This window comes from Protopterus annectens, chromosome 3.part0, assembly GCF_019279795.1.
Source record: "Protopterus annectens isolate FY-2018-M chromosome 3.part0, PAN1.0, whole genome shotgun sequence".
In the NCBI taxonomy this organism is placed as follows: domain Eukaryota; kingdom Metazoa; phylum Chordata; order Ceratodontiformes; family Protopteridae; genus Protopterus; species Protopterus annectens.
In genome coordinates, this window is record NC_056731.1 from 198,119,967 (window position 1) to 198,133,453 (window position 13,487).

The following is a 13,487-nucleotide window of genomic DNA, read 5'->3' on the forward strand; positions in this document are numbered from 1 at the left end:
GATCGACTTCTTTGAGGCAGTCACCAAAGCCGTAGACGAGGGTAAGGTGGTTCACACAGCCTATCTTAACCTTGCCAAGGCTTTCGACACCATCTCCCATTCTGGAATTATAGCTAAACTCACTAAACTAGGTATAAATCTCTACGTCACAAGATGGGTTGCCAACTGGCTCACTGACAGAACCCACACTGTAAAAGTTGCAGACTCCAAATCTGACTTCAAACCAGTGACAAGTGGAGTACCACAGGGTTCAGTCCTGGTACGTCTCCTGTTTGGTATCTACTTCTCTGAAGTACAGGCTAACACAGAAGGCTAACAAAGTTCACAGATGACTGCAAACTAGGAGCCATTGTCGAGTACCCAAATGATGTGGACATCCTACAGAAGGGCCTCATTGAGACAGATGCCTGGTTTCAGAGCCATGGCCTCAAGCTCAATGCCAAAAAGTGCATTGTCATCCCCTTTGGTAAAAACTCTGTACCCGTGAACTACCACATAGGCAGCAGTCTACTTAATGCCGAATTTGTGATAAGAGACCTTGGGACCCAGGTGGACAGTAGTGTCTCCTTTGATAATCACATTGCCACAGTAGTCAGGAAATCCTTCTACATGGCACACCTCATCACAAAAGGGTTCTCATCCAGGAAAAAAGAGGTCATTGTTCCCCTCTACTCAACACTCATTAGACCCATTATAGAGTACAACGCCCCTTTTGGAATGTACCTCACAAGACATCTGTAGCAGCTGGAAAGGCCACAGAAGTACCTCACAAAGAGGATTACTGGCCTTAAACAGATGCCCTACACTGACGGTCTCAAAAAAACTCCAGCTTTACTCCGTAGCATATCGCCTACTATGAGGTGAACTCTGCTTAACATATAAAGCTATGTCAAACCTAGAGCTGTTGGACATGCTACACCTAAAGAATTCCTAATCCCTCTGAGCTACATGCTCTAGGGACCTAAACCTTGTCACCACAATAAACAGGACATGCTGGAGGGATAGATTCCTGTCCCAGAGACTTCCCATACTCTGGAACAAGCTACCCATATATGTCAAGCAATGTTCCTCATTAGCACTCTTCAAGAAAAATCTTGATAAGTGGATGGGAAATAAGAAATACACCCCAGGGAACACTTCTGTGGCTCTGCTCGACAGGGACACAGGAAAATAACTTTCTTGGGTGGCATAAGCCAGGGAACCTTGTTGGCTAGACTTACATAGGCCCTTGGGCCAATAGCCTAGTACCTACCTATGAACCTATATATGTATGTATGTATAGAGAAAGTGAGAGTGAGAGATATGAACAGATAAGTCAATAATAGGAATAAAAAGGCTGTTTACAGAGATGTGAGACTACTTGGTATTCACTTCATTCATGGCATCTGAGGTTTCTGGTAGGTGACAAGCCTCAACATGTCTTTCATGCAATATTTGTGATGTGGCACCACTTCACCTAATATCTACTAGCATTAAACAGTTTAATTTATTAGCATGTAGTGTCCAATAATGGGATTACTGCACTTTCTAAAAATGTGATTCAGCTTAAGAAGAGTAGCAGAAGAATACATTACATAAAATTCTACATCTATCTCTCCATGTGAAAATCTACAGTAAGAATACAGTTACTGAAGTAGCATTAACCCAGGGATTCAGGAAGAATCCCACCACTCATGTTAAGGGCTGTGATAAAAACACCCTGTTTTCATGACTCAGTAGTTTGTAATTCAGAGACACATTAGCTGCCATGAAAAACCTCATTATCAGCTAATTTACATGTCTATGAATCGCCATTAATTACTGCAAGTGCAAATTGGCACTTGCTATGGTAGTTAACAGTGGCAGTAGCCACATCATGTTTGCACAGGCACCCCATTCATTCACTCTCCTACACACAATACACATATTAAAATGCACATTACATAACCCATACCTGTTCCTGTGTTGTTAGAATGTACTCAGTCTCCTTTTTCCTGTCCTTGTAAATCATGGCTAACTTCATTCAGTTATTAATGCCAGACATTAGAGTTTCACGCTTCATATCCTTCAGTAAATCCATGCCAGTGCAAAAACCATTAGATTTGCAACTTTCTAAACCTGTTAGAGGCATAATTAAAATCTGCCGCAACTCTGTCATGTCTTGTGGTAAGAAGTTAAGAGGTATGCTTTCTGACAGTTGTGTCTCCCTCTTGCACATCACAAACTGTTGCAGGCATGGAATAATCCCGAAGATCCTCAATATATGTTTAGAAAATACCCGCTGGTTTAACTTATCAGTTAGTGCTGAGATTTCCTGCGGCAAGGATCCAGGGTTTAAATAATTTTGTCGCCTCCCTTTGTATTTGCCTTTCTCTTCTGCTAACTTTTTTAAGGCATTCCTGCAGTCAAGTGGTGGCAGGAAGAACTAATATCCTCTGTGGGAGTTGGGAGGGTACAGGACTGGAATCCTTTATAGTAGCTTTAAGGTATGACACTTAATAGTATCCCAAGTGTCAAGCTGTTCCCTGCAACATGTTTTTTTTTTAATTAAAGTGCATTTAAGGCACACAGTACAGAGTATCCCTAGTGTTTTGCTGTTTCTCCCCATCCCATTATGTGCAAGTTGTATGTAAGTGCCATTACAGCATGAGAAGTTATCCCTGATTCTAGTGTACTCCAAACCCATGTCTGTAGGGTTAATCCTAATGTGCACTGGTTCCACCAACCAATATCTGTAGGCTTATCCCTGGTATCTAGTGTCTTCCTGACCCATGTCTGTATTGTTATCTCTGGTGTCTAGTGGTTCCTGCCACCCACATCTCTAGACTCATCCCTTCTGGCTAGTGGTCCCCTCTGACTCAATGTTTCATGTTATTCCAGGTGAAGGAGGAAGTAAGACAGCCACCCTAACCCCCATACACATACCCATGTGCACACTTTCATAAGTTCAAAGGTATAGACTAGACTAATGACCATAATGGTCTTTTTAAGCCTAACCATGCATCCCAATTGTATCCAACAAGTTTGGTGTCCTAGAGGTTATTTTTAGGGATGTGGAGTCAAACATATAAAGGTTGCCTATATCCATTAGAGACATGGTGACAGACCAGGGGGGAATTTCTGATTTCCCATCCACTGGTCTAGTTTATGCTTGAATAGGGTCAGGGAAGAACTTGATAACCATATGAAATACCAGCACCTGCTACAGTGAGTCCCAAAACATGGAGACTGAATGGCAGAAAAACGGGCTGACATACACCAAGTCTGAGATTGCCATTTCTGGGAATATTCCCTTATATCTGAGGTATGGTGATCTCATAGTTTATATATATATATATATATATATATATATATATATATATATATATATATATATATATATATATATATATATATATATATATATAAGTTGGTGGGTGGTGTGGGTGGCTTACCCCCCCTCCATGCAAAAAGACATTTAAAGGAGGTGCAATCTTTGGGATTCATCCTTTTTCTGGATTTTTGGTCTTTTTTTTTTTTCAGCTTGTCATCACTTGGCATTTTGAGTGCTGGCATTTCCAACAGGGAGCCATGAACTCTGCTTCACAAGGATGGAAAGCGTGTTCCAGAGAAGGGGTATTCTCTGATACACATACCTGTCCCTCTAACATGTCCTATTTATGTTGCAAGTAAGGTTTAAGTGCCTGGATTGGGTAGTTTTGATGCCATTTGTTTTATGGATATGTAAGAGGTCCATCAGAGCAGAATCCTAGGACACCTTGCATGTCAGACATAGATCAATCCTAAACAGTCTGTAAGAGACAAAGTGCAAGGATGGGGCTTTGAGGCCCACACAGGGCATGTTGTTAAAGTCCTGCATTCTTTTCTGTGAGGAACCTTTTTAGACATTCCAATCATTGCGTGTGTCTGGTCAGGTACCTACTGAAGGGGGCAGTGTACACAATGATGGGACTGAAGAGGGCAGAGTACAGTGGAATGATGACTTCTTTGGACCCAGATAGTATAGTCCTGCTTATAAGTTGAGCAACATAGAATGATTCCTTTACTACCTTAGGCACAGGTTGGATGAAAGCCAGGCTACTGTCTACATATGTTCCCAAATCCCTGACCACTAGGTTTACTCCTATGAGTGTATTATCAATGAGGTAGATTCTTGGGGTAACAGACTTCCCAAAGGATACTATTATGCATTTCTCACACTGAGTTTTAAATCATGTCTATGGCACAGTATTTGTCTGTATTAGCTCTTCTTGAAGGACATTAGTTAGGATTCTGTTACTGTTCCAGTTTGCAGTTGTCTGCACACTTGGTCAGCCAGAGGGTCTTGACAATCGCCTTGACTTCTGAGAAGTAGATGCCAAAAAGAAGAGGCACTGAGCCCTGAGGGTCTCTGCTATTGACCATTCTCTTTGTGGAGGATGACTGCCCTATCCTAACTTCCTGATTACTATCTGAGAGCCAGCTGGCAATCCAGCATGTAGCATAGGGGTTAATGCCTAATTCTGAGAGTCTGTTTACAATGCCTGTGTAGGGTACTGTATCGAATGCCTTAGCTAGGTCAATATATGCAGTATGCACCATTGCCTTGGTGACTTTCTCAAAGCAGTCTACCAGAGTAGCATGACCTTCACTTGGCAAAATTGAAATGGGTAGGTTTGGGTGTCTGGAAGTTTCAAATGTCATTATTAATCATTTCCATGATAACTCTTGCAATGTCTTTACATATGAGATTAGTCAGACTAATGGATCTCTAGTTTCCAGGGTCCATAAAAGGTCTGTCATTATGCAAAGGGATGATTATTGCATTTCTCTATTCTGTAGGCACAAAGCCTTACTGGAGTCTATGGTTAAATAGTGACTTCAGTGATCCTGGCAGGTCATGTTTTATACTATTTAGGAGACATCTTGGGATATTATTGGGTCCCATCAATGCAGTGCTCTTGGGCTTGGAGAGTGCATTTAGGACCAGTTCACTAAAGATGGTTAGGGGGATTATGTTCAATGGTATTTATTGATTTGTGATTGGGGAAGGGGAGGGGGTAAAACTAGAGCCAAATTTGTCAGCCAGTAGATTTGCTATAACTTCTCGCTCCAAGTAGGTGGCTCTATTCACAATCAACTCTACATATTGTTCTGTAAAGCCTTTGAGGCTACAAACATAGCTTAAGAAAGCCTTGTGGTTGTCCTTGGCCTGGGAGGCTATTTATACCTTCAAAATTGGCTTTGTTTTTCTTGATTGATAAGAGAGTTTTAATCCTGTTGGGCATTGTATTTCCTGACTTTTGCTATGACATTCCTTCCTTATGTTGTACACCCTATATTGATGTTTGGATTCTACCAGGGTGGCTTGTGTTTTTAATTTGTTTTGAGCTTATTTTTGGTAGGCACAGCTATTTCTATGCATTTATTAACATGATTGTATAGCGTATCTCTGAGTAATTCTGCATAGATAATTGTATTCTGAGGGTTGGGAGTGGCTTGAAAGTTTGTCAGGTTGCCACTTAATAAAAGGAAGTTTGCCTTTGAAGAGTTCCTAAATATTACAGCATTAGCTGGGGTAACAAGTTTTATTTTTATTTCAAAGGAGACGACTTTATGGTCTGACCTTACCAGAAAGGAAATTACACTGGGGGGGGGAGGGTCCACATTCCCCCATGTTAGTGAGGACCATGTCCAGTATGTTTTTTTTCCTTAGTGGGCATGTGGACGATCTTATCCAGGGTGTTAGTGTTTTCAGAGTCCATGAATCTCTTCTCTGGGCCTGCGGGCTGGGATTATGTATGATTTGGGTCATAAAGGGGGACCTATACCTAGCAAGGATATGGTACAGTACTTTGTCTTTGGTAATTTGGATATGGAGAAGCTCAAACTCGTCATCATGTTTGACCAGCCTTGAGGTGACCTTGTTACTGATGTAGATGAGATACCTCAACCTTTAGTCCCTGTCTGTGCAGTAGCTGGCCTAAATGTGTGGAAGGCATTGTAGCCTTGCACTGCCAGGGGTGCTCTCCATGGCATTAAACCATGTCTCTGTAACCACACAGATGTCTGCATTGATAACCACACAGATGTCTGCATTTTCCAGGGTGAGGAGAGCTTGGAGGGAGTGGAGTTTCTTATTTAGACTCCTGGCATTGAGCAGTCACACCTTTAGATTCCCTAGGGTTGGTTTTGCTCATTTGGAAAGTGTGTCAGTTTGGCATTGCCTAAAAAAGCCACTATGGGATAGGACTAAAGTTAACAAAGCAATGTGAATCGCCATGCTGACAAATACTGCACCCCCTTGGAATGACACCAGAAGCTAAGCAAATCGTTAAAGACAATCATTTTCTGTTCAAACTTGAGGCATCATCCTTTGGGAAGATAGAATGCTGCTCAATGCTAGGCTCATTCCAGCCTAGGAAATATAATACGAGAGCGCCATAATATCTCTCATGTATTCCATCTTGGGTCATTTACACTCAAATGGGCTATGACAGGGTTATAGTTGTACCTGTTGTCCAAGGACCTGAGTGTATGCATGCCTGGTGGATCCTGGCCCTTGATAGTCAACTGACTGTGACTTTCTCCTTATTGCCTGTTGAGTGGGACATCTGTGTGTGTCTCTCACAATGAACTCTCCTATGACTAAAATATTTTGTTCTGTGGTAGCTTGCCTTATGGGCTTTGAAGATGAGGCTCCATGCTGTGTAGCTGCATGTTTGTAGTGGGTGTTGTGTTGGTGGGCTGCTTTTGGGGCTGCTACAGATATATGTTGTAGGCCAACATCTGGTTGGTCTTTGAGGTTTATGAAGATTAATTTTAGGAGCCTCAGCATATGAGGGACTGGGTATCTGATGGGTGTAGTGTGTGCATTTTTGAACAATCTGGTTGATATTATGTCTGCTTGTATGTGAGAGCTTTGCCTCCAGTGACATTGTATATACACATCTCACATGTCTTATTAGTTTGTTTGAAAAGCAGATTGTCAGTAAACAATTGTTACATTGCATCAGGATGCCCATATCCACCAAGCTGGCTGTAGATATAACTGGAAAGTTTATGTCCATTTTTTCTGGCCTTGTTTGGGTGGTCAGTAAGTTGTTGCAGGAGAGAAGAGCAGTAACTGTAATATCTACTCCTAAACAAGTGGGATACTGCTTGTCCTTGCACAAACTAGTTTCTATTTGCACACCTGAATAAACTGGTAGTCTTACTGGGCCAAAAGTGCAGGAATGCAACAATTCAGTACCAGCAACAAAGACAAAGTAGCAAATTACATGGTGAGACTGCCTGGAAGGCTTTTCAAAAGTTCTGATCTCAGCAATTAGCAAACAGTAAAACATTATGGACCTTTAAACTGATTTAAAGTACAAATCAACAAATAAAGCAAAAATAAAGATGTGACACTCTAATACTGTTAACTGAAGTGCTAAACAATAAAATTAATCTAGCATCTACCAGATATGGAGCAGGATTGATTCAGGACCCTTTCAGAGTGTGGCAAGGATGTCAGGCAAATTGGAGCTCTGGGAAATGATAGGAAAGAATTCGTAGAAAGTGATGTTTACTCAAGAGCAATACTGGTTTGATGGAGGCATTCAGTACTATGGATGAATGGAAAACAATGGGTGCAAAGTTTACACAGCTGACAATGGCAATTAAAGAGAGGAGGGAGGGAGTTAGGAAATCAGATTACCACAAGGGGTGGAAGCCAGAGACACATGCTTTTAAAACCACAGCATGGAAAAGGTGGGCAGGTTGGTGAAAAATTCCAGTTGCTAGAAGCAGACTAACAGGAGAGGGATCCAATCAGATAAAGCCAATATTGAAGCTCTGTGACTTCAGAAAGTGTAGTAAGTCACAGTTCTCTTAGTCCTATGACTCTCAACTATAGTTCAATGAACTCAAGTAGGTTAGAATTTCAGAAACTGTAGCTTTTACAGTCGAGGGCAGGAAAGAACTATAACTAATCAGTAGGGAACAGAACTTAATGTATCAGTGGGGGCTGGGGAAAAACAGAAAGAACATGGGTAAGCAGCAGTAAAACAAACAGAAAGGTCATTGGGATGCAGCTTTTAGCAGGTAAATGACAAGCTGAATACAAGATTATAGCAACAAACCAGAAATGTAAACAGTTGTAACACTAAGCAGAATTTACAATACTGCCACAACTGCAATCCCACAACAGTCAAAGGCACCAGGTTATGTAAAAATTTACCAGTAACACTGTTCATTACACACACACACACACACACACACACACACACACACACACACACACACACACACACACACACCTCCCAATCTGATGGCATTCACACACTCACCCATTCACCCCCCCCACACACAGACCTCACATAACTCTGCACTAACCCCCCCATTGCTCCCTCTCAGGCTAATACACACTCTCAAATGCTTCCCATTGCATACATTCACTCACCACTTAGCAATATGTGACCACTAGATGCCCCAGCACTTACTTCTAACACAATGGAGAACATGGCCTTTATATCTTGTTCATTTACCTTGAGCATCCAGGAGAGGCTATGCTACTTAAGACATTCAGCTGTGTAAGTGCCTTATTGCAGAGACCGTCAGGGGAGAGCACATGGCTAATTAGCATATGCCTCTAACCTGGACTGCCTCATTAGCATTTAGCATGGCAGTGGAGCAGCCCGCCATGATGCTGCATGTCTTGGTGCTGCAGCACTGTGGTAGGACTGGCTTTGAATCAGAAATGGTTATCACAAGGTATACACCTAAACTTTCTGAATACAGCCCTTCAGCTGAGCTGTTGTGAATTAGAAAATGAATGCATAGCAAATATACAAAGGAAACTTTTACAATAACATAACACAAATAGAAGTAGCAAGCTACACATCTTTAGTTATAGCTATCACAAAAACTCATGTGTATTGTTGCTTAAAATACATTTATACCTACATTTTTAAATTAAAAGTGATAACAGAAAAATGCACTTACTTAAATTATCTTCATCTCTCAAGGTTGATGCTACAGGACTTAAATACTTGAATGGAGCAACCAATGTAGAGAGCATGCTTACTTTTTCTAGAAAAGATGAAGAAAACAATAGTTTGATGTAACTTTTCTGGAAGTGTGCATGTCTAATACATATAATTCTTACATTAATTCATGTACCTCTAATGTATTGTAGTATGTTTTTGGAAGAAATGTGAACTTTAGAAGATTAATTTAAATGCAAGCTATCACCAGAAATTATATTCTTAACTAGGGAGTTCTAGTTCTCCTGTAAATAACTACCAGTTACACCAGAATATAAACTATTTATTGAAAAAAGTAAAAATCTGCCTCATCACCATTGTTTCCAGCCCAAAATTTCTCTTGAGGCAATAATCCTTCTTTTTAACACCAATATTTTCTTCTTTCTTCTTTCAAATTTTAGAATCATGTCTGTGTGATATAGAGGGATAAAGCCCTGAGTGTTGAAAAAGAAGCTGGAAATTCCATGCATGGGGGGGGGACTAGGTATAATCTACTGCTACTGCTTATTCCTATCCTCAGGCCCAGATTTGGGGGGACTGGGAATAGGCATGAGCAGTAGCAGTAGCAGCAGACCTGACCATTCTGCTGTGGGGGGGGGGGGGGGATTCAACCCACCATGATACGGGTTGTGTGGTGATTTTCTGGAACATACCATGTGTACTTGTTATACATGCACCCTCATAGACATCAGCAGCTTCAATCATACTGTCATGGCTGCCATGGGAAAGGGTTAGGCCAGAAGGGAGTAGGATCTGCATGACTGTACTGTCACAGCTGCCATGGGGCAGGGTTAGGCCAGAAGGGAGTAGGATCTGCATGACTGTACTGTCACAGCTGCCATGGGGCAGGGTTAGGCCAGAAGAGAGTAGGATCTGCATGACTGTACTGTCACAGCTGCCATGGGGCAGGGTTAGGCCAGAAGGGAGTAGGATCTGCATGACTGTACTGTCACAGTTGCAATGGGGCAGGGTTAGGCCAGAAGAGAGTAGGATCTGCATGACTGTACTGTCACAGCTGCCATGGGGCAGGGTTAGGCCAGAAGGAAGTAGGATCTGCATAACTGGGTTGACCAAGCTCTTGCCTTAGCTGGGGAACAAATGGGATTTACAGTTTTGGCCTGACTGGGGCATTAAACTGTGCAGCACTTGCCCTGATAAAGGAATACATGGGCCATCTGAGAGCAGGATGTGGAACCACTGGGAGGATCATTCAGATGAAAAAACAAAACATCAGGTTTTATTTTAAGTTGCACATCTATGTGTATGCAGAAGGCTCACTTAATGGTTTCCAACAGTTTGGCTTGTGCAACTTTTTTTTCATGACTATATCATTCATTCACTAAGCTTTTTTTTTGCTTTAGAGTCCCATTCATGTTTAACTAATGGTCTCTGCTCTCACATTCATTTAAAGCAGGCTTTGTTGTGTGATCTAGCCACTGTGGAATGTCCACGTCACTGTCATATTATTATTTACTTCTCTTCTCTTCTTTTCCCTTCCCTTCTCTTCTCTTCCCTTCCCTTCCCTTCCCTTCCCTTCCCTTCCCTTCTCTTCTCTTCTCTTCTCTTCTCTTCCCTTCCCTTCCCTTCTCTTCTCTTCTCTTCTCTTCTCTTCTCTTCCCTTCCCTTCTCTTCTCTTCTCTTCTCTTCTCTTCCCTTCCCTTCTCTTCTCTTCTCTTCTCTTCTCCTGTGCCTTCCATTTTGATAGCTCCTTAGTATCTCTGCAGTCACTAATCCTCTATAATTAGTACTCTAGAAAGTGGCTATAATGTTTGCATGACTGGTGTAGTGTAGTTTTCACTACATGTCATGACACTCTAGTTAGAATAATAAATTATCAGTGCAGGTGGAATCCTTTATCAAGCTACAGACATTCAGACTCATACATCCATGCATCCTACTAACTCCATCTGCTTCCTTTTATGCAGTTCCACCATTACAAGACCAGCTGACAAGTATAATGTTTGCATACTTTATGCCTCTCTTACTCTGAAACTAACTCCAAATAACATGACTTTGTCCTTTACTAAGGACTGCAAAGACTTTGACTGTTTCTGCTGTATTCATATCATTTGCTTGCCCCGGTAGTAAACAACATGCTTCAGTTTGTACTTAACTATGGATTTGTGTTCTTTAGTTAATAATATGACTGACTGGGACTGGCAGCAGTAGTGCAGCAGTTAGTGTTGTCACCTCACAAACAGAGGTTCTCTGATTCGATTCTCAGCTGTAGCGCCTTCTGTGTGGAGTCTACATGTTCTCCCTATGGTCAAGTAAATTTTAAAGACATGCAGGTAAGTATGTGTGTGTGTGTGTGTGTGTGTGTGTGTGTGTGTGTGTGTGTGTGTGTGTGTGTGTGTGTGTGTGTGTGCGTGTGTGTATACATGCGCCTTCTGTGAAGGTGGGATGATGGACTGGCAATTTGACACTGTAAAAACTTCACTGTCAATCAATCTGCAGACCGGTGATCCATTGTGGTGACCCCTAAGTTGAAAGACATTGCTAGTTAATAATAGGACTGAAGTGCAAGTGGGTTGAAAATAATATTTAAAATGATGTCCTTAGTTCGTCCATCTATCCATCTCCATCCATTCATTACTTTTATCTAATACATAAAATACAATTTACAAAAATATAAAATGTGCAATGTACAAGAAAATATTAATTATATTTACTTTATTTTATATTTGTTCATAGGTTCATAGGTTCATAGGTTCATACTAGGCTATCTGCCCGAGGGCATTTATAAGCCTAGCCCATTGTTTTGTGGCTTACGCCACCCCTTTAGTATGGGGAACTATACCCATTATTTTGCTGTGCCTCTGTCGAGCAGTGACACTGAGGTAATTCCTGGGGTATATCTGCGATCTCCCATCCATTGGTCAAGATTTCTCTTGAACAAGGCCAGCGAGGTGCTCTGCCTCACATGTACCGGGATTTTGTTCCACAGCATAGGGAGTCTTTGGGTGATGAATCTATCTCTCCAGCACGTCCTATTAATAGCCGTGTCGAGGTTTAAGTCTCCCGCCCTTGTGGCTCTGATGGATCTAGATTTTTGAGGTGAAGCATATTCATCAAATCTGGGTTTGACATGGCCTTGTATGTTAGGCAAAGGTCACCTCTGAGCAAGCGGTAAGCGACTGAATAGAGCTGGAGTTCTTTCAGTCGGGCAGCATAGGACAGATTTTTGAGACCCTTTATCCTTTTGGTGAGGAACTTTTGTGGCCTCTCCAGCTGATGCAAGTGTCGGGTCAGATACATTCCGAATGGGGCATTGTACTCAATCATTGGTCTGATGAGTGATGAGTAAAGGGAGACTATGACCTCCCTTGATCTAGATGAGAATCCCTTCATGATAAGGTGGGCAATGTAGAAGGACTTCCTAACTACTTTAGCTACATGGGTGTCGAATGACAGACTACTATCAACCTGGGTCCCCAGGTCCCTGATAACTTCTTCTGTGCTCAGTGGATTGCCACCTATTTGGTAGCTAGGGTAACCTTGTTTTTCCCGAAGGGTATGACTATGCATTTTTTGGCATTTAACTTTAGGCCGTGGCTCTGGCACCAGTTATCCGTTTCTGTGAGACCCTTATGAAGGATATCTGTGTCAGATGTGTTTTCTACTATGGCGCCCAGTTTGCAGTCATCTGCAAACTTTGTCAGCCATAACCCTCCTGTGTTTGCTTGTACTTCGGAAAAGTAGATGCCAAACAAGAGTGGGCCAAGGACTGAGCCCTGTGGGACACCACTTGTGACAGGCTTTGAGTCTGACATGGCGCCAGCAACTCTGACCCTGTGGGTTCTGTCACTCAGCCAGTTTGCAACCCATCTTGTGATGTATGGGTTAACATTTAAGCTGATGAGTTTTTCAATGATACCCGAGTGGGGTATTGTATCAAAGGCCTTAGCCAGATCAAGGTAGGCTGTATGGACTGCCTTTCCCTCATCAATGGCTTTGGTGACTGTTTCGAAAAAGTCAACCAAGTTTAAAAGGCATGATCTGCCTTTGACAAAGCCAAACTGGGTTGGATCCAAAGTCTGCAAATTCCCTATGTCTTTATTTATGAGGTCCATTATGATCCTCTCCATGGCTTTGCAGATAAGGCTTGTCAAGCTAATGGGCCGGTAATTTCCAGGGTCTGTGGAGGCACCGCCTTTGTGAAGTGGGACCACAGTTGCAGTGCGCCACTCCCTGGGTACGTATCCAGAGGTAAGACTTTGATTAAACAGCTGTCCTAGCTGTGGGTTTAATTCCTCATTGAGTTCGTGGAGCACACAGCCGGGGACACCATCGGGTCCCATGGATGCTGTGTTTTTTGCTTTGGAGAGAGCAGTTCTCACTTGGGCGCTGGAGATGTTTGGGGGGCTGCACTCATTTGGTATAGATATCTCTCCTTTTGGGGGGGAGGGGAGTTTGCACTGAACCTGTCAGCCAGTATGTTGGCAATGTCTGTAGGATCAGTAATCTTCACATCATTTTGAACTAGTTCTGAGCATATCTGGG

The 13,487-nt window shown here is 42.2% G+C and overlaps 1 protein-coding gene across 1 annotated transcript in view; it reads right to left on the bottom strand.

The window, feature by feature from the left end:
• Positions 1-9,026, bottom strand: part of ADARB2 (adenosine deaminase RNA specific B2 (inactive)) — a 976,728-nt gene extending 967,702 nt beyond the window's left edge. The window contains exon 1 of the mRNA XM_044064698.1: positions 8,944-9,026. Within this exon, the coding sequence (XP_043920633.1) occupies positions 8,944-9,019 (76 nt within the window). The 5' untranslated portion in view covers positions 9,020-9,026. The remainder of the gene's footprint in view (positions 1-8,943) is intronic.
• Between the last annotated feature and the right edge of the window lie 4,461 nt (positions 9,027-13,487).